The sequence below is a fragment of the Podarcis cretensis genome, assembly GCF_951804945.1.
Source record: "Podarcis cretensis genome assembly, chromosome: Z".
NCBI classification, from domain to species: Eukaryota; Metazoa; Chordata; class Lepidosauria; order Squamata; family Lacertidae; genus Podarcis; species Podarcis cretensis.
In genome coordinates, this window is record NC_137184.1 from 47,240,417 (window position 1) to 47,260,917 (window position 20,501).

General features: G+C 46.3%; 1 protein-coding gene across 5 annotated transcripts in view; it reads left to right on the forward strand.

Annotated features, from left to right (window-relative positions):
• Positions 1–20,501, forward strand: part of DLG3 (discs large MAGUK scaffold protein 3) — a 117,255-nt gene that overhangs the window by 8,096 nt on the left and 88,658 nt on the right. For all 5 annotated transcript variants that reach the window (XM_079962704.1, XM_079962711.1, XM_079962707.1 and 2 more), the window contains 2 exons: positions 472–605; positions 6,199–6,336. In XM_079962704.1, coding sequence (XP_079818830.1) covers positions 472–605; positions 6,199–6,336 — 272 coding nt within the window. The remainder of the gene's footprint in view (positions 1–471; positions 606–6,198; positions 6,337–20,501) is intronic.

A 20,501-nucleotide genomic window follows, 5' to 3' on the forward strand; every position in this document is an offset into this window, starting at 1 on the left:
ACCACCCAGGCTTGTGCCTTGGAGAGGTCACTTTGGTGCTGCTAATGCAGCAGCTTGACTTCACCGCCGGAGGTGCACTCCATTGTCTCTTGAGACAGATGGATGCCAGCAACAACTTAAAGGGAAACTTAAAGTGACCTCTTTTGCTGGCAAATCTTTCCTGTAGGGCAGGAATGATTCTGCCTTCCTCTGGCTCTGAGCAGAGCCCCAGGTCTTCTAGATGTGCAAGAGCTGGGAGTGGAAAAGAGAAGTTAGCAATGCATAGCTGTAACCATGGAGTTGGTTGTGTTGCTGCTGAACTTCCTGCCTTGTGGGCAAATCTCACTGAGCTTGCTGTTGCTCACCTTGCTGGCTATGCTGACACTCCTGACTCAGTCACCCTGCCCAGCCTTGAGTGTTAAGAATCTCCCAAGGCAGCTGGAGCAATTCTGTTTCCTTTTGCATCTACATCTCTCTCTGCCTGTTTTTCAGATATCCAAGAGTGTTATGAGCTGAACTTGCTCTCTGCTTGCAAGCAGGATGGGGCCGTGGATCTGGAGAATGTGGGCGATGCCAGCAAAGAGGGCTACTTCGAGAATCATGACCATAACAGATATGGCCTGCAGGTGAGAGTGTGGGCTTCTGCTAAGGCCACCTTCAAGTTCCCCCCACCTCCATCCTCCAAGTCCAAGAGTTGGGGAACCCTTTGTGGAAGGACTGCGGCTTCATCATAGAGAATCTGCCTTGCATGCAGAAGTCCTCAGGTTCAACTCCTGCTATCTCCAGGTAGCACTGGGAGAGACGCCAGAGAGCCTCTGCCAATCAATGTTGACAATACTGAGCTTGATGGTCTGACATAGCCTTCTCCTAGGTGTGCTGTTTAAAGAGCATTCATCCTGATGAATAAATGTCTGTGGGTTGGTTAGACAATGTCAGCTATTTAATAATTCTGGTGGTGTTTGCACAGAGGTTAGATTATATTGCATCAAGGGATTGTTATCCCACATTTTCCTGTCACTTTCCTTACTGCAAAAAAATAAACAAGTCCAGTGGGGGGAAGAGAAGCAGGTTCACAAAGCACCAAACCAACTTTAATGGTGCAATCTGAACCCTCGGGTGCCTTCTTCAATTCCACCCGAAAACCAGCCTTGGACTGCCCTGCCTGGGATAAAGCAGCTTCCTATGCCAACCTTCAGTCTCCACGACTGCTTCATGGGGGCAGACCTACTGAGATGAGCTGCTGTGCTCATGCTCATTAGGCCTGACACTCAAATAAGTCTTTGCAGATTGCATTTTTTTGCAAACGAAGTGTTCACTCCAATTTGCATGATATTGTTTACTGCCTGCTTGCTCCTGACTACTAGATGGACCAGCCATCTAACACTGCATGAGACGGCTTCATTCGTTTCTGTCCAGTCACAGTTAAATGATGCTCGAGAGGTGTTTTAGAGGTGTGCTGGGTTAACTTAAGTGCCCTCCTGGATCAGGCCAAAGGCCCCCCCTAGACCAGCATGGTGGTCAACCAGATGCCCTAATGGGAAGCCCAAAAGCAGATGGTGATAGCACTCTCTCCAGCTGCAGTTCTTAGCAACTGGTATTCAGAGGCATACGGCCTCCAACTGTAGAGGGAGACAGTAGCCACCATTGGTAGCTTGCTGTTCCACTGGGTTTCACCTTTGTGCACTCTCACATCCCTTTCTCATAGCATTAGGAATTGTGGATATCCAAAGAAACTGAAGATTGGAAGGTTCAGGACAGGCAAAAGGAAGTACAACTTTGTGAAGTGCATAGTTGAACTTTGGTCCCACATGAGTCAGTGACAGCCACCAATGTGGGTGGCTTTAAAAGAGGATGAGACAAATTCATGGAGAATAAGACTTATCAGTGGCTTTTGCCACCATGGCTGTGCCCTGCCTCCATGGCTGGAGGCAGCAATGCTTCTGAATTCCAGCTGCAGGAAACCACATTAGGGGAGAGAGGTCTTGTGTTTGGATCCTGCTTGCGGGTTTCCCACACGCATCTGGTGGGTCACTGTGAGAACAGGATGCTGCTGATCTAGCAGGGCTCATTTCACCTTCTTACAAGTATGAGGATCTGAGCCAGGCAAGGTTGCAATTCTGTCTCAGAAGTGAACTCTCTTTCCCTTCCTTCTGGCTGTTTTCCTTTCCTGTAAGCTGGGAACAGAAGGTGCTTGCTGCCAGCTGAGCCCTCTTCCTCTAACAAAGTTTAAATATTTTGTTTTCAGGATGTCAGGTGGCCTATGGTGTAAAGGCTGGAGAATCCCCAGAGCCTTTATTGCAGGGATGGGAACCATTTTTAATCAAATGGCCGCATTCTCTTCTGAGTAACCTTCCAGGGGCCACATGCCGGAAGTGTGTGGGGCCAGAGGCAAAAGTGGGGGGAGGAGGAAGGAATGTAAACCTTACCTTTGTACAGTAGCTGATTTCACAGAATTAAAGAATCGTAGAGTTGGAAGAGACCCAAGAGTCATCTAGCCCAACCCCTTGCAATGCAGGAATCTCAACTCATTCATTCATGAAAGATGGCCACCCAACCTCTGCTTAAAAACCTCAAATGGAGAGAGCCCACAGCCTCCCAAGAGAGTCTGATCCACTGTCAAACAGCTCTTGCTGTCAGGAAGTTCTTCCTGATGTTTAGTTGGAATCTCCTTTCATATACGGTAGTTTAAATCCGTTGGTTCAGGTCCTACCCTCCACAACAGGAAAAAACAACCTTGCTCCATCTTCCATGGGTCATCCTCCTCTGCACATATTCCAGCTTGTCAACATCCTTCTGAAATTGAGCTGCCCAAAACTGGACACTGTATTCCAGTGTGGTCTGACAAAGGCAGAATAGAGTGGGACTATGTCTTGCCTAGACCTGGACACAGTATTTCTGTTGATGCAGCTTAGATTAGCATTAGCTTTTTTTTTTTTGTGCTGCTTCACACTGTTGACTCATGTGAAGCTTGTGATCTACTAAGACCCCTAGATCCCTTTCACATGTACTACTGGCAAGGCAGGCATCCCCCCATCCTCCGCTCTGTCCTCCACCACATCCTCTATTTCAGCGTGTTTTCCTCTCTGTCCTTCATCCAGATGTGCAAGAGGCATCATCAGAGTTCAAGCACACATTCCAGCCGGGCAAAAACAGCCAAGGGGTGTGTGTGCCTGGGGATGCAGTGCAGCTTGGGGAAGACTCCCAAGGGCCAGATGGAAAGGTCTGGAGGGTCAAATTTGGCCCAGGCTTGAGACTCCCCACCCTTGCTTTATGGTTTCTCTGTCTTCCCAAGAGTAAAGAAGTAGCCCTTTCGCTGCTACCCGGCCCCCAACTCCTGGGGAGACTTTTGCCTATAGACGGGCATGGTATCATCATCCTCACAGGTTTTGCAGATTTGTTGTATCTCAAAAGCCTGCAGAACACCTTTGATGAGACGCCAGTACTGAATAAAAGCAATGAGTGCATGCAGTCAAGTTGACCAGGCTGCGTGCACCATTCCACTTGGGAACTTTGCTATCCGTCTTTCCAGCCTGAGAGCAATTGGCAAAACAGTCACAGGAGGGCGCTAAAGGAAACCATGTGTTTTGTCTCTCTCTGCTTTGATGATGCTCAGGCTCATGCCTCCTTTCTCTCCAGGAGCAAGAATGCTGCCCCAAAGGTCCAGACTGTGGACCAGATTAGCCCCTGACTTCGTTTTGGGACCTTGGCCATTAATGATAGCGCAAGCCAACAACCTAGGAGTTGCTTGTCTCTGTTCTCAAGATGTACCCTTTCCATCCTCCTTTGTCTCACTATTGGAATTGGGAGCCTGCTGCCACCCTTGACAGTGAACATATATATGCCCAAACAATCTTAGCTGCTCTCCTGTGCTAGGTGGGGCAACTCAGTCAGATAGGCAGCATATAAATAATTTATTATAACTATTACCATTACCACTACTATTCTGAGTAGATACCACACAGGACTGTGCTGTAAATCAGTGGTTGGCAGACTTAGGGCTTGCACAATTTGCCACATTTTTTCTTAGAACCACATGAGGGTGCCTTGTATGCTTCCAACCAGCGACTCCTGCAGCCAAGCTGGTGCCAAACCTCTTTCTCTGCTTTCCTTTGGACCACATCAGCAAGGCAGAGAGGGAGGTCTTCTTGTTTGGGCAGCCCACGACCTCCATACACACTGCCCAGGCTTGCACCTCAGGGAGATCACTTTGGTGCTGCTAACACAGCAATTTGACTTCTCCTCTCCATCAAGGTGCACTTTATTATCTCTCAAGACAAACAGATGCCAATAAGGTATGATCTCCCACCCAAAGCCAGGTTCAAAGGCATGCCATTAGAATTATAGAACAGGTTGCCTCTGAGCAAATTCTGTGCCTCGGAATGTGTTTTCAGTACCAGACCTGAACTAAGGTAGGATAAACAGCTTTTTTCTTGCTATGGCTACAGAATCCTTGCATATCTAGTGGGATGCAGGTGGCGCTGTGCTCTAAACCACTGAACCTCCTGAACTTGCCAACGGGGTGAACTCCTGTTGCTGTGTCCCAGCTCCTGCCAACCTAGCAGTTCAAAAGCATACCAGTGCAAGTAGATAAATTAGTATCTACTTCTCGCTGAGGAGGGAAGGTATATGGTGTTTCCATGCGCTCTTCCACTCGTCATGGTATTCTGTGCACCAGAAGCAATTTAGTCATGCTGGGCACATGACTCAGAAAAGCTGTGTGCAGACAAATGCCAGCTCAGCTCGGCCTAAAAGTGGAGATGAGCGCCGCACCCCATAGTCGAATTCAACTGGACTTAAGCATCCCGAGGTCCTTTACCTTAGCTTGCATATCTACTATAAATTACCCATAGACTTTCCAGCAGATCCCAAACTACTTTCTGCCTTTCCCTGCTGAAATTATGTCTGCCAGGTGAAGTGTGCATAAGGTTGTAACCTTAGTGTTGTGACGTGGGGTTTGTGATTTCAGCTCTCTTGACATAATATGCTGGAGACAGTTCTCTAGTAACACTTCTTTATTATAGCAACAAGACTGGGGCCTGATGGAGGGGAGAGCTACATTTATAGGGACAGGGAACCAGCTAGAAAGGATACAATTTTGGAGGGAACAATATCAGGCAATCACAGTCCTGCCTTTTGGAGGAAACCAATAAAACAGAGGATCCAAATACAGCAGCTTAAATGAACCAATAGTAGCTGTACCCTCTGGAACCAAAAGGCAGTTACTTTACCCTAATGCAAATACAGACAATAATAATACAGATATAAAATCCTTTGACTCAATACACAACACTTAGGTTGCAGAATCTAGCTTTTCTTCCAAAAAGGTTGAATTCCCCTTCCATTTCCTTCAGGACAACCAATCTTCAGTTAAGAAAAAAAGCAAGTAAGAGGTGACTTTATAGAAATGTATAAGATTACGCATGGCATGAAGAAAGCGGATAGAGAAATCATGACACTAGACCTCATGGACACCCCATGAAGCTGAATCTTGGAAGATTCAGGGTGGATCTTCAGGATGGATCAGAAAGGACTTCTTCACGCAGCGTGTAGGTAAACTATGGAACTCCCTCCCAAAGGAGGCAGTAATAGCCACCAGCTTGGATGGCTTTGAAAGGGGACTGGACAGATTGATGGAGGAGAATGCTATCAATAGCTGCTAGCCACGATTCCTATGCTCTGCCTTCATGGTCAGAGGCAGTAATATTTCTGAATGCCGGTCACTGAAACCACAGGAGGGGAGAGGGCTCTTGTGCTCATATCCTGCTTGTGGGTTTCCCATTGGGCATCTGGCTGGCCACTGTGAGAACAGGATGATGCACTAGCTGGGCCATTGGCCTGATCCAGAAGGGCTCTCCCAGTGGCCTTATACAGGTATGGAAGGAATATGAAACTGGTTATGCCTATTACAACTTCATCAATGCAGTTGGCGTAGGGGTCTCCTGTTGCATTTAACAGCATGAGTGAAGACTGCTTGCCCGTGAGGAGCCCACAGCTCAGCCCCGCAGCCATTCCCCTGGCTTGTGTCCTTGAAGAGCCTGGCTTCCCCCCAAATCTGTGACAGCTGCTGGTGTAACACGAGGGCAGCCAGCGCGAAGTCACTGGTGCGTCACGATAACATTTTTCTTTTTAATGCAGCGGAAGCTGCTTCCCTCACCATGGTTTCTGGGCTGCTGCCTGTGCCATCATTGTGTCTCTCTCTTTTCCTGTTTTACATTTCAGGGGAAGCTGCAAGGACGAGAAGCCTGGGGCCAGGACTCAGGGCAGGTACTGCGGCTGGTGAAAGTGAAAGAGAGCAGGACCGAGTTGCTGGCTCAAGTCTGCAGCCTGGTGGTGGGTGTCTGCAGCACCCTGCCCAAGGTGAGGTTCCTTATCATGCTGGGGCGGGGCAGGGCCCAAGGTCTTGGGCCACATTTCGTCCATATATTTAATGCTGTATCGTATCACTTTAAATCAGTCACGGCTTCCCCCAATGAATTCTGGTTGCTGTAGTCTGCTAAGGGTGCTGTAAGTTGTTAGGAGACCCCATCCCCTTACACAGAGCTACCATTCCCAGGGCGGGCATGATAGAGTTCTGCATGGTAGGGAGAGAATGAATAGAGAAAGGTTTGTCCCCTGCTCTCATAACACTAGAACTTGTGACTATCCAGTGAAGCTGAATGTTGGAAGATACAGGCAGATAGACGAAAGTCCTCCTTTATGCAGTGCATAAAGTATCCCTCTACAGCTCCTGCAGAAACCGCCTTCTTGACCATTGGACCCATTATCAGTCTCATCCACTCATGCACCAGACCCTGTTTTTTGCACGCAGATGAAGTCCCTAACTCACTGAGGGCTTTAAAAAAATTGTTGTTATTATTATTTTAAAAAAATCAGTTATAGAAAATAAAGTAATGAAAGAAGAAGGAAAAAAAAGGGGGGGAGTGCAAAAATACATTAAGAAAGAAAGAGTATAATATACTAAATATACTCAGTTACATTTCCATACATTATTATGTAGATAAATAGATAATATGATTGTCCTAATACATATATGATAATTAATAACCTACTATATCCTGTATAAACTTGTTCCTGATTTCAGTATATTTGTCCAAACAAAGACTTCGTCTGTAAGCAACCTGTTCATATGTTCTCATGTTATCAATCCATTGGGATCATATCTTTATTCTTCCAGTTCATCAATTCCAGTCTTGGCCACTGTTAGGGTGTGTAGAATCCATTTCTGTTGTCCAATTGTCAGCTTCTATACAATAGGTATATAATTGAAAAGAATATTTTCCTCCGAAAATTTCAAAATTGCCCCCACAGTCATATTTACATAGTGCTCAATTGTCTCCCCAAACTTTGTGAGTATGGAGCACTGTAAAAACATGTGTTTCAAAGAGGCATTATCCTTATTACAACTCCACCAAACAGCTACAAGTCTTAGACAAGTCTTTTTTATACAAACATAATGGAACCAATGAATTCTAAATATTATTTTCTGTTGTGTAAGTCACAATTTAAGATCCATTGATACCATTGCTACAGAAGCTAAAACGTTTTCCCACTGATTAGGTGGTATTGGACAATCCAATTCTTTATTCCAATCATTTTTAAAAATCTGTATATCAAATTTATTGATAATAAATATCTGTAGAAAGTGATCAGTGGTTTTTTTTAGTTTCAAAAGATTTATCCAATTGTTCCAATATCTCCAGTGTTTCAGAAGCTGAGAAAGCTGCTAGTCCAACCACGGCTGTTAGAGGATGTTATAGTGGCAGATATTGCCATTGGGCTTCATCTGATAGATGATATTTATCTCTTACAACTTGTGTTCACTTGCATGATTCCTGTTCCTGACCTTGGACAAATGTGCAAATTGGTGCATTTCCCTTTCCTATTTCCAGATCTGACAGAATTCTCTGACATCCCTAGTCTAGATAGACAAATAGCCTGACCTGATGTAAGGCAGTTTTCTGTGCCTTGGAGGGAAGTGTAAGATGGAAGCGCTTCATCTTGTGGGGGTGTCATGTAGGACAATACAGACTCCTTGCGCCAGATATATCATGGAAGCACCAGCAAGCATGCTAAGGCTTGTGTCCTCACTTTTAGATCTCTCTGTGTTGGACCAATGAACCCCTGAGAGGAGAACCAATGTTTTGCACTGGTATCTTTGTGGTGATTCAGTTTCCTAGCAGAAAAATCCATGGAACATCCTTTTTTTGCAACACAAATGGGAGAGAACCAGGGGGGCAGGGAATGTGGGCTGTCATATCCATGGCTTGTGCAAGAGATGGCCTTGACGGCTACTACTGTGGCTTCTCTGAGTTTTCCAGGCAGCCGTTATTTCTGGGGCATAGTGGAGTGTGTGTGTGTGTTCGTGTGTGAAATCTACATTTTCCCACAGAGAAAATTGCGCCCAAGCTTCCTCCTCCCAAACCAGATTTTGGGATAACCATTTCCTGCTTCTCTCATGGCAGAGCTTCGCGGGCTGTTAGAAGGTGGAAGCGTGCTGATATGATAGTGCCTCTGTAACATACAGTGTGCGTTCTGGAGCTGGGGGTGCCTAGTGGAGAGAGCTTTGAGGTTCCTTTGTTTCTTGGGTCAATGGCAGGAGCTAGGGGTTACTCTCACTGTTGGATTGTTAGTGTCTGGAAACAGGCCTTTGCTGTGACAGTGCAAAGGACCCACCTTAAGAAGGACATACCTTGACCTCCCACTGGAACACCATGGAATAAAGTGCACCTATGTGTGTTGGACATCATGTGCAGTGTCTCCATGTCACGAAAGAGTGACTGTGGTAACAGAGCTGTTGTAACTGAGCAGGTGGTACCATATCACAGACCTCTGCAAAGTTTCTGGTGTTTGCTCACAACAGAGGTAGTGAACCTTGGGGGGAATGTGACTCTCCAGGCCTCTCTAGGTGGCCCCTGGGACTCTCCCCAGGCCACATGCCCTTTCCTGCCACAAACACCCCCTCAGCCACACCCTCCTCCTCAGCCATGCCTCTCAATGGCCTTGCTTTGAGGATATTTGCCTGACAGGAATGCATCATTGAATTCTGATAATGCCTCTTGCTTGCCTCAATGGAGGATAGTCCGGGCTGTGTGAAGAAATTAGCCTACTGTACAAAGGTAAATTTTATATGTGTTACTGCACCCACTTTTGCATCTGGCTCTGCCCACCACTGGGAGGTAGGCCTGTCAGAAGGGAATGTGGCCCCTGAGCTAAAAAAAAAAAGAAGTTCCCTGCTCCTTGCTTAGAGGAACAACAACATGCCAGTTTAGATGGATGACAAGAGCAAGCCAGCAGTAACTCACACTGAGCAAACTAGATTTAACTATTCATTAGCAAAGCAGGATCTGCACAGGAGTGTCAGGCCTAATGAGTACAGCAACTAAGGTCTTTTCCCCATGAAGCAGTTGCCGGGACTAAAGTCCCCGCCCCCCTACAGCCAGCTATGTCTCCTCCTTTCCAGGTTTTCCCCAAGAAATTGGAAACAGCGTCTGCATGCAGCAAACCTGTCCTCTTCCCTTTTCATGCATCTCCTGGTTCTGGGAGACAAGTGGGGAGGGGGAGCTTGTCGCAGCAGGAGAGGGAGACACCCATGCCTCTTCACCAGCCTGCCTCATCCTTGCCTCTTGGCTTCCCTCAGCCCACTCTCCTGCTTCAGCTTCTGCCTCTGATGCTGGACTTCTCTCTGCCACAGACTTTCCCAGGGCACTAAGACCTGCTACCTCTTCTGCTTCTGACACATCCTCTTCCCAGTCTTCTCTCTCTGACCACTTATCTTCATCCCACCACCAATCCCTGGGCTCTGAGCCTTCTTTCCTTGGGGGTTCCCCAGCTGGTTTCTCCCATCATTCCTCTGTGTCTAACCAGTGCATAATAACTGAGGAGCCATCTAGATCAGCCCATGTTTTGTCCCAGCTGGGGAACACTGGTCTAGTCAAGTGGGGCCTAGTCACAGAACACCAGGAACACCAAGAACACCAGGTCACATATCACTAGCACAAGCTCCAGTTTTAAGAAGCAGAGTCAGCACAAGCATAGGTCGGAGTGCAGCTAGGCAAGATCAAAAGCAAGAGTGTAAGTCCAGGTAAGCAAAGTCAGGCAAAGCCCCAAGGCAAACAAACGACGTGGGTAGCACCATGGATAGCTCCAAGTGGCAACCAAAGCAGACTTAAATGTTGGTCCAAGAACCATCAAACTCAAGTCCCATCTACACCAAGTCATTTAAAGGACAAAAGTGGAAAGGACCTAACAGAAGCAGAAGACATCAAGAAGAGGTGGCAAGAATACACAGAGGAATTATACCAGAAAGAAACGGATGTCTCATATACCCCAGGTAGTGTGGTTGCTGACCTTGAGCCAGACATCCTGGAGAGTGAAGTCAAATGGGCCTTAGAAAGCACTGCAAATAACAAGGCCAGTGGAAGTGATGGTATTCCAGCTGAACTATTTAAAATTTTAAAAGATGATGCTGTTAAGGTGCTACACTCAATATGCCAGCAAGTTTGGAAAACTCAGCAGTGGCCAGAAGATTGGAGAAGATCAGTCTACATCCCAATCCCAAAGAAGGGCAGTGCCAAAGAATGCTCCAACTATCGCACAATTGCACTAATTTCTCACGCTAGCAAGGTTATGCTTAAAATTCTACAAGGAAGGCTCAAGCAGTATGTGGACCGAGAACTCCCAGAAGTGCAAGCTGGATTTAGAAGAGGCAGAGGAACCAGAGACCAAATTGCAAACATGCGCTGGATTATGGAGAAAGCTAGAGAGTTCCAGAAAGACATTTACTTCTGCTTCATTGACTATGCAAAAGCCTTTGACTGTGTCGACCATGGCAAACTATGGCAAGTTCTTAAAGAAATGGGAGTGCCTGATCACCTCATCTGTCTCCTGAGAAATCTCTATGTGGGACAAGAAGCTACAGTTAGAACTGGATATGGAACAACTGACTGGTTCAAAATTGGGAAAGGAGTACGACAAGGCTGCATTTTGTCTCCCTGCTTATTTAACTTATATGCAGAATTCATCATGCGAAAGGCTGGGCTGGATGAATCCCTAGCCGGAATTAAGATTGCCGGAAGAAATATCAACAACCTCAGATATGCAGATGACACAACCTTGATGACAGAAAGTGAGGAGGAATTAAAGAACCTTTTATTGAGGGTGAAAGAGGAGAGTGCAAAATATGGTCTGAAGCTCAACATCAAAAAAACAAAGATCATGGCTACTGGTCCCATCACCTCCTGGCAAATAGAAGGGGAAGAAATGGAGGCAGTGAGAGATTTTACTTTCTTGGGCTCCATGATCACTGCAGATGGTGACAGCAGCCACGAAATTAAAAGACGCCTGCTTCTTGGGAGAAGGGCAATGACAGGCCTAGACAGCATCTTGAGAAGTAGAGACATCACCTTGCCAACAAAGGTCCGTATAGTTAAAGCTATGGTTTTCCCAGTAGTGATGTATGGAAGTGAGAGCTGGACCATAAAGAAGGCTGATCGCCGAAGAATTGATGCTTTTGAATTATGGTGCTGGAGGAGACTCTAGAGAGTCCCATGGACTGCAAGAAGATCAAACCTCTCCATTCTGAAGGAAATCAGCCCTGAGTGCTCACTGGAAGGACAGATTGTGAAGCTGAGGCTCCAATACTTTGGCCACCTCATGAGAAGAGAAGACTCCCTGGAGAAGACCCTGATGTTGGGAAAGATGGAGGGCACAAGGAGAAGGGGGCGACAGAGGATGAGATGGTTGGATAGTGTTTTTGAGGTTACCAGCATGAGTCTGACCAAGCTGCGGGGGGCAGTGGAGGACAGGAGTGCCTGGCGTTCTCTGGTCCACGGGGTCACGAAGAGTCGGACACGACTAAACGACTAAACAACAACAAGTTTGTCAAGGGCACTGGGAATTGTAGCTCTGTGAGAGGCAAACTACAGTTCCTAGGATTTTTTTTGGGGGGGGGGGAGCCATGTACTTTAAATATGTTTGGTGGATATTTGACTTATCAATGGCTATTAGCCATGATGGCTATGCTCTGCCCCCTCTGTAAGTGGCAGAATACCACTTGCCGGGAGAGTACTCTTTTGCTTAAGTCCTGCTTCTAACTTTCCCACTGGCATCTTGTTGGCCTGAGGATCCCCACTGACCTCCCTCCAGGGAATGAGTTTTCAGAGCTTATGTGCCTTGTGCACCCATGTTCTCCCTAAACCCACTTCGGATAGTGGGCTGAACAGCTTTGCCCATGCTATCGCCCCACAGCTAGGAATCCCAAGCATTCTGTAACTCACAACACAGCAGAAGAGGCTGTCTTTTTTTGTTTCATGTGCCAATGCATCAAATCATCCCAGTGCACTTCAAGCATGAAAAAGGTTTTCTCCAGAAGGTCAAATTCACTAGTTAGTGACCGTGCAAAGCCATTGTTGAAGTCTTAAAGGCCATTTTGTGGATTTATCTGCTGTGGCTAATGGTCAGCGGTAGATCATTCCTCCCCGCATGTATTTACTTAATCCTTGAAGAAAAAAACTCCAACGCTTTTACTGCCTTTCCTGGAGTTCCATTCATTAACCATGCATTTCACAAAGTAATGCTTTCTCTGCTAGCAGTTCTATGGTTGCACTTGTCATGAAGGTAGGGTCGAGCAGGATGGATCCTGAGGGAGAAGCCCACCCTAAGTGAGGTTTTTCATCCAGGGACCAGAATTTTGGGGTGCACAAGGCAAGAATCATTTCGCAATGCCATAGTTCCAAGGGAAGGGTCATGGCTCAAGTGTTAGACTACCTGCTTAGAATGCAGAAAGCCCCTGGTTCAGTCTCTGAGACCCCTGTCTGAAACCCTGGGGGAGCCACTTCCAATCAGTGTAGACCCTACTGAGCTAGATGGGCCCTTAAGTCAGCATAAGGCTGATGGTCTGTGTTTCCAGCTGGGTTGGAAATCCCTGTTTCTCTGCCAGGTTGGTTTGGCTTTAGGGCAGGGGCAGAAGGAGCGCAATGGCTCTTCTGGTTCAATCTCTGCCATCTCCAGTTAAGAAAGTTTCAGGTAGCAAACGACGAGGAAGACCCTTCCTTCCCGCCGGCCGGTTTAGGCAGTGCCAGCCTAGATGGGTGGATAAAACCCAGCTTCCTGTGTTCACCTGCGAAGAGGAAAAGGGCTGATCAGATCAGGGGGAGATGGGACATGTAAATTGGCCCAGGCGTCCTTGGGGGCGGGGGCAGAGGGGCTATACTAGGCCACAAGTGGATCCCCAAAGCGTTGCTGATTCACGTGGGCTTCTCTCCCCTCCTGACATGTTCCTGCTGCTGCCTAGCAACCCAGCTGCTGTCTGCATCAAGCCAGGAGACAGACTGCGGCTGGGCCCAATCTGTGTGCCTGGCCCGGATTTCTTTCTTTTGGGGAGGGGGTGGGGAGAGGAGAAAGGGTAGATTTGGAATCTGGGGCTGCTCTCTCTTAAGGCTTTGGAAGGAGACGAAAGCCCTCAGCTCACAGAGAATTACCATGCTGTGGTAAGCTCATCAAGTCCCCGTGATCACACGGTGCTATTAATTAGAATTATTACTCCTATTAGCCACAGGGTTTTTCTTATTATTATGGGTAACACTGCAGGCACAGTCCTCAAGGTCTTGCAATATTCTCACTTGAAGCAGAGGCATTTGAATATTGCTGTCGTCATTTATATATAAAATGAATTTTATATATAAATCTTTATTTCTTTATTTTATATATACCAAAAAGCTTCAGTGGTGGGGAACCACCAAGAGAACCCCCAAAACATCTCAGTGGAGGCGGTGCATGTTCAGAGGGCTCTGAATGCTGACTGTTAGGGGAAACAGGAGGGGAGGTGTCATGGAATGGCATTACCAGAGTGGGAGACTCTCTACTGCAACATTTTGTTGTGGCTTCCACTTCTATATGCTAATATTGGGTTCCTCCAGGCGACATGTATATAGAGCGTTTGTCCAGATTTGCTTGCACAAAGCTTGCATGGAGGCTAGATGTTACCAACTATTTACTGAGCATTCATTCTGATTTGTTTGTGGGGAAGAGGTTTGATGACAATGCATCAAGCAACTATTCAAATGCATTTTCCTCTACTGCATGTTCCTCATCACTTTCCTTCCTGCAAAAGGTCCAGCTTTCCAAGGGGAAACAGGTTTTGTTGCACAGGGCCATTGAATGAGCATTGATTGCTTCATCTAAATTTGCCTGGATGTGACTGAATCCCAAGATCACCGCAGTCTGGAAGTGACCAGATGTGAGAGCTCCCCCTGGAGGCATTTACGAAAGCATTCCGCCGTGCGCAGAATAATTTAAGAGTGGAGCAAAGTCCACATGCTCCTGCTGAATATATATATATATATATATATATATATATATATATATATATATATAATATTATACACACACATATAATATTGTCACATAATCTTAATATAAAATCATAATATCACACAATCATAATACACAATCACACTCATAATACGATATCACACAATGATATCATACATAAAATCATCACACAGTCATATCATGTAATATGATCATTAGTGAAGGAAATTAACCCCTTCCTATATCCAGCTACTCCAACAAATGTTGCTGGTGACCAGCATAAAATGGGAGATACTTCCTTTGCCTCTGTCTAAAATTCATTTTGCACTGACCAGCCTGGGTGTGCAGGGTGCGTTGATGAAGGCTATGATATTCAGTGATGCTATTATGATACGATTGTGTATGTGATATTGTGATTGTGTGAAATTGTGATGTTGTGATTGTGTGATCATATGACATTATGATACTGCAAATGACTGTGTGATATTATGATCGTATGATATGACTGCATTATTTATGTGATTCATGATATTATCATATGAACTTGTAAACAGGGGTGTTTGCGAGGGCATTTAGTGAGGGCGTTTGAGGTGGGGACCCAGAGTGCTGTCTAAAGGTGTACGTAGGATCAAGATACAGCAATGTTTAAATGCCTCCAGGGAAATAGGCTCCCGTTTGGAACTCTTAGTAACTTCTCTGCTTTAAGTGAGAATATTGTAAGACCTAGAGGACTGTGCCTGCAGTCCTACAAATAATAATAATAAAAACCCTGGGTTTCTCAAAAACAAGTCATGCCAGACAAATCTCATTCCTTTTTTTTTAATAGAGTTACAAGCTTGGTGGATCAGGGGAATGCTTTGGATGTAGGTTATCTTGATTTCAGTAAGGCATGATATTCTTGTGGAGAAGCTGGTCAAATGTGGGCTGGATAAGGTAACTCTTATTTGTAACTGGTTGGTTGACTGAACCCGAAGAGTTCCTCATCATCCTGGGAAAAAAGTGACAAGTGGGAATCTGCAGGGGACTGTCTACCCAACCAGTGCCTGTGGCTGTTTGGCTATCTCTCTGCCTTCAGCTGAGTTGGTCTAGTATCCAAATGGTGGTCACAAAGGGCACAAGATAGGAGGTGTTCTGTCCAACAGACATGGCAGTGAGCATGTTTGTGAGGCTGGGAAAGGGCTTCCGCATCTCTGACTTGTGTGCATAGAGAAGGGAAGAAAATACCTTTATCCCCAAATCTGTTGACCCCGCCATGAAAATGAGGCTTGAAGCCATGGTTGTCTAACCCCTGCTGGTTTTTTTTTTTTTTTTTTTTGCTGTCTACTGCCCCTCTTTGAGCTTTCTAGTCAGTTCCACCCCAGTGGCATGGGGGCAGAAGTCTCAGATAGTGGCTTAGGAGAATGAGCCCCACCCCCAAAACCCCACAGCATTTCTGGCTTATTACATTTTCAAGCATGTCAAGTAACACACAATATATCATCAAGCTTTGGGGACCGCTGGGCCAAATTGCAAGCTGGAGAAAGACATGGGCACCATCCCTGCTGCCCCCCATGCCAGCAATTACATGGGGAGGGGGAGTGTTTTGGGGGTTTTCAAGCCAAAGTTGTTGTTTTTTGGTGGGGGGAGATTTGGGGGAGGGTGGCAGCTGTAGAAGGGGCAGTTATCTCTCTCCTCCTAAATCCCACCCCCCCACACACACACCAAAAGCCAGCTCTTTACCACTGTAGATAGGTTTGGGGAAAGCCTTCTGTTGGCTACAGCAGGCCTCTGTTATTCTGGGCCATCATGCTGGGTTCAACTATATCACATCCAGCAGTTACGGTATGTTCTGTGCGCTCAGCAGAGCAGCCATGATGGATCAAGATGGGTGACACTGCAGCATGTCTATGTCTCTCTTGTACAAGCTTGTTTGGTCCTTTGTGACTGTAGCACTTGGGACTTTTTAGTGTAGATAAAAGGCAAGTAAGAGGCAACATGATAGAAGTTCATAAAAACAAAGCATGGCATGGAGAAAGCAGACAGACAGAGAAGAGTTTCCCTCCCTCTTTCATAACACTAGAACTCACAGACATCCAGTGAAGCTGAATATTGGCAGATTCAGGACGGATCAAAGAAAGTCCTCCTTCATGCAGTACAGTGGTGCCCCGCAAGACGAACGCCTCGCAAGATGGAAAACCCGCTAGACGAAAGGGTTTTCCATTTTGGAGGCGCTTCGCAAAACGAATTTCCCTATGGGCTTGCTTCGCAAGACGAAAATGTCTTGCGAGTTCCTGCGGGGTTTTTTCCCTTTCCCCCCCCTTTTCCTAAGCCCTAAGCCGCTTATCAGCTGATCCGCTAAAAGCCGCTAAACCGCTAATAGTGCTAATCCGCTAAGCTGTCAATGGGCTTGCTTCGCAAGACGAAAAAACCGCTATACGAAGAGCCTCACGAAATGGATTAATTTCGTCTTGCGAGGCACCACTGTACAAAGTTAAGCTATGAACTCGTTTCCCCAAGAGACAGTGATGGCCACTAACCTGGACGGCTTCAAAAGAGAAATAGGCAAATTCATGGAGGATGAGAGGGCTATCAGTGGTTACTGGCCATGATGGTTATGCCCTGCCTCCATAGTTGGAGGCAGGAATGTTTTCTAATACCAGCTCCTGGATCTGCAGAAGGGCAGAGTTCTCTTGTGCTCGGTTCCTGCTTGCCAGCTTTCCTTTGAAGCACTTTGAAGCAAGGGTGGCCTCTGAGAGGAGGAATGCTGGATGCGGTGGGTCATTGGGCTGATCCAACATCTTACAGTTGTGCACATATTTCCTGCTTCCGATAAGGTTCCAGGAGACCTTGACGTTCCAATCCGAGTTGCAGAAAACAGCCCTGTAGCCTAAACAAAGATCTGTGGTTTTTCTTACTCTCCATTCCACCGACTCTCGGATGAGTAAAAATTGAACCTCACTAGGATCCAGTGATCATTTAGGGCATTGATCAGATTTGGCATGGGATGCAGTGGTGTTGATTGCAATCACTGCTGCTATTCTATTCTGTTGCAAGTCGCCTGGAAATCTATGGGATCGAGTGACCAACAAGTCTAATACTAATGATATCAATAATATTAATATTTCTTTACAAGCCTAACTTCAACAAGATTGAAGAGCAGTGAGGACAGCACTCTATGGGTGCCATGGAAGGCTCATATGCCCCACATTATCAACCCATGCAATACATCACCTAGTGAATCCAGAGTAAAAAAATGGCCCAGCTGCATCCATGTTATCAGATGGCCCTGGTCAGTGTCAGCAATGAACCGGTCCAGGCCTCCCTTGCTGCCTCTCTTACACCTGAGGAGCCTCATCTCAGTGGTAGGTGATGATAACGACCACTCCTTACGTGCATTTATGCCAAGAAATGGGGAGATGAGAGAGTAAGAGCAGGTCCTCTTTACACTGCTTTTCTGGAAATAACAGCACATAATGGTTGGGTGCTTCAATGGTAGAGCATCTCCTTTGCATGCAGAAAGGCTCAGATTCAATCCCTGGCAGCTCCAGGTGTGGCTGGGAGAAAACCCTTGTCTATAAACCTGAAGTGCTGCTGCCAGTCAGGGCAGGCAGTACTGGGCTAGATGGATCAATGACTTGAATGGCTATAAGGCTTATATTCACAGCTTAAATTCACAGCTAACACAGATTTGCATTGTATTTTGGCAGGCAGTTATTGGGTGACAAATTAACTGCAGCTCTTGCTGTTTTATCCTAATGCTACCAGCCATGGGGAGCAGAGCTCCAGAGACATGTGTGTAGCCTACAAAAGCAGGTTGTTTTGTGAGAATCTGAAGTAGCCTTGCAACATTGGTTTTGCCCTGGACTACATTTGCTGTGGTGCTAAGAAGTATGAAAAGTGACGCCACAACTAAAAATACACTTTGGGGCTTAATTGCTAGGAGGAAACCCCCGTGTAGTGCAGGGCTTCCGTGCAGATGTTGTCCACTTCTTACTACCAGCTGCAAACTGCAGGTGGAAGCTGAACACATGTGAACATCTGCAAACCAACCAGAGATGCTCTTCCACACCACCAAGATGGAGCAGGCAAGCCCTGCTGGTGTCATCTTTGTATGCAGTTTGAGAGGAGTAGCTACAAAGGAATCTTAAAAATAGTGAGCAGTACGAAAACAGGTCAAACTCAAAATATGGTTATTTCATTTCTGCATGTGATAGTTGCCTACGTGTGGGGTGCTTCATGTGCCTCACAGCTTCTGCATCCAGGCTATCACACCTTGTCGAATTTGTCTGAGAAAGCTGAGAGAGCAATGCGGGTCAGTGGTTAAAGTGCTGCATCTAGGAGACTTAGGTGCAAACCTCCACTTAGCCGTGGAGTTTCAGTGGGTGTGGAACCCTCTTCATAATCCGATGTGGGAATGTTGGGAAACGAATAGGACTGGAGAAGTTAGAAGCCCAAATTGACAGTTTTGTGACCCGAGTCCTTTAATTCTTCCTCAATCACATTTCTCCCATCTTCCTCCCCACCCACACTCCCCACCACGTTCCTCAGGATGAGCAGGGAGCTTGCAGCTGCTGAGTTAAAATTAAACTTGTGTAGATTAGCAGCTTGGCCCAACGCCCTCACCTCCCTCTGCGCACCCCTCCCTGCATCTCTCTGGCATCCTCATCTAGCCTCACCCTCCTCCTCACCATCACAGCCTTCGCATCCTCTGCGGGCTGAGGATTTCCTTCCCACTCCCCAAAACAACAACAACCCATGACTGATACCTATACCAGGACTCTCGAAATAACGCAAAAGCAACCGCAGGCTAGGCTAAAAGGGATTTTCCTTTTGTGGATCACCACAAAGGAAATGGAAGGCCAGCGTAATTAACTCCAAAGTAGAGAGAAAAACAGTGGTAACCTCCCCAGGGGTGGCACACTCAGAAGTGGCACAGTAGGCATTAGCTGAGGGTGCTCCCCCATTCATTCACAGGAGCCTCCTGGGTTTTCTACAGTGAGGAGGCAGACTCAGTGAGCGAGGAGCACTTCCCCTACTCTGCACCTGAGTATCTATCTCAGGTGTGGGGGAACTTTTCAGCTCTCCAGCAGGTGCCAGGGATGATGGGAGTTGCAGCTTAGCCACATCTGGAGGTCTGGAATTTTCCCCATACCTAATCTATATGGTGCTTGGTGTCCGGCAAAAGAGTGGCATTATTTGTGAGCCTAGGCCCCCTTCCTGGAGATTTCTGAATTCCTTTCCATCCCATGGGAAACCAAGAGGTTGGCTTTCTGGGGCCTCCTTGCAGCAGCAGAGCTTAGAGTTTGAATTGTGCTCTGCTGCTCCCTTTGATATACATATCCACATCTGCTGGAGGGGTAACTCAGCCTGTCACAGCTAAAACAGCAAATGGTCTTGTGGCAGCTTCCAGCATACACAGTTTTGCAGGACTGTAATCACAAAATAGTAAATCTGTGTCATCTTTAAGGTGTGCCACAGTACTCTTTGTTGTTTTATTCACACCTGTGATATCAGGTGAAAATGCTGTTGCAATTCATTTTATTATTTATAAAAAAAAATTATGTGCTATCCTTCAGCAAAAATGATCACAGGGTGGTGGGTTTTTTTTTAAAGTGCTACGGAAACATAATAATCTACAGTATATTTTGGAATACTGTTTGTTTGCCTCCTTGCTGTGCATTGGGACACTTGCAATAGTGAAATTTTGCATGATGGCTCCTGAGATCAAGGTGGAGGTTTTTGGCTTAGTTTGGATGCAATTGGATGCCAGCTTGAATCAAAATGGCTAGCTAAACCTCCCAAAGTTGCACTGATCTTAAGCACTGATTGCAAAACTGCACTGGGTTTTTTGGGGGTGGGGGGGCGTTTTTTATAATTCCCAAGCAACGCTGGGTATGAGGCTGGCACTAATACATAATAAACAGAAACGTTAAAGTAATCCTCATAAAATTGTATAATTAGCGACATCATAAAAATCCCCACTGCTGTTTTATGCAGCTTCTTCCTCCATGTATCCACATGGCACATTCAGGAATGTGTGTTGGTCCATGGGCTGGACTGCGAGGCAGCTGTCAAATGCACAGCTATTGCTTCTGATGAGAAATGTACCCTTCATAACAGACTTATTAGAGGCTAGGCTGCACACATGGCAGAGCTGGGGAAAGATTTAGCCAAACCTTTTCCAAGGTAACAGTGGCAGAATATTTCTTCTGCAAGCAACAGAAAACCTAAAA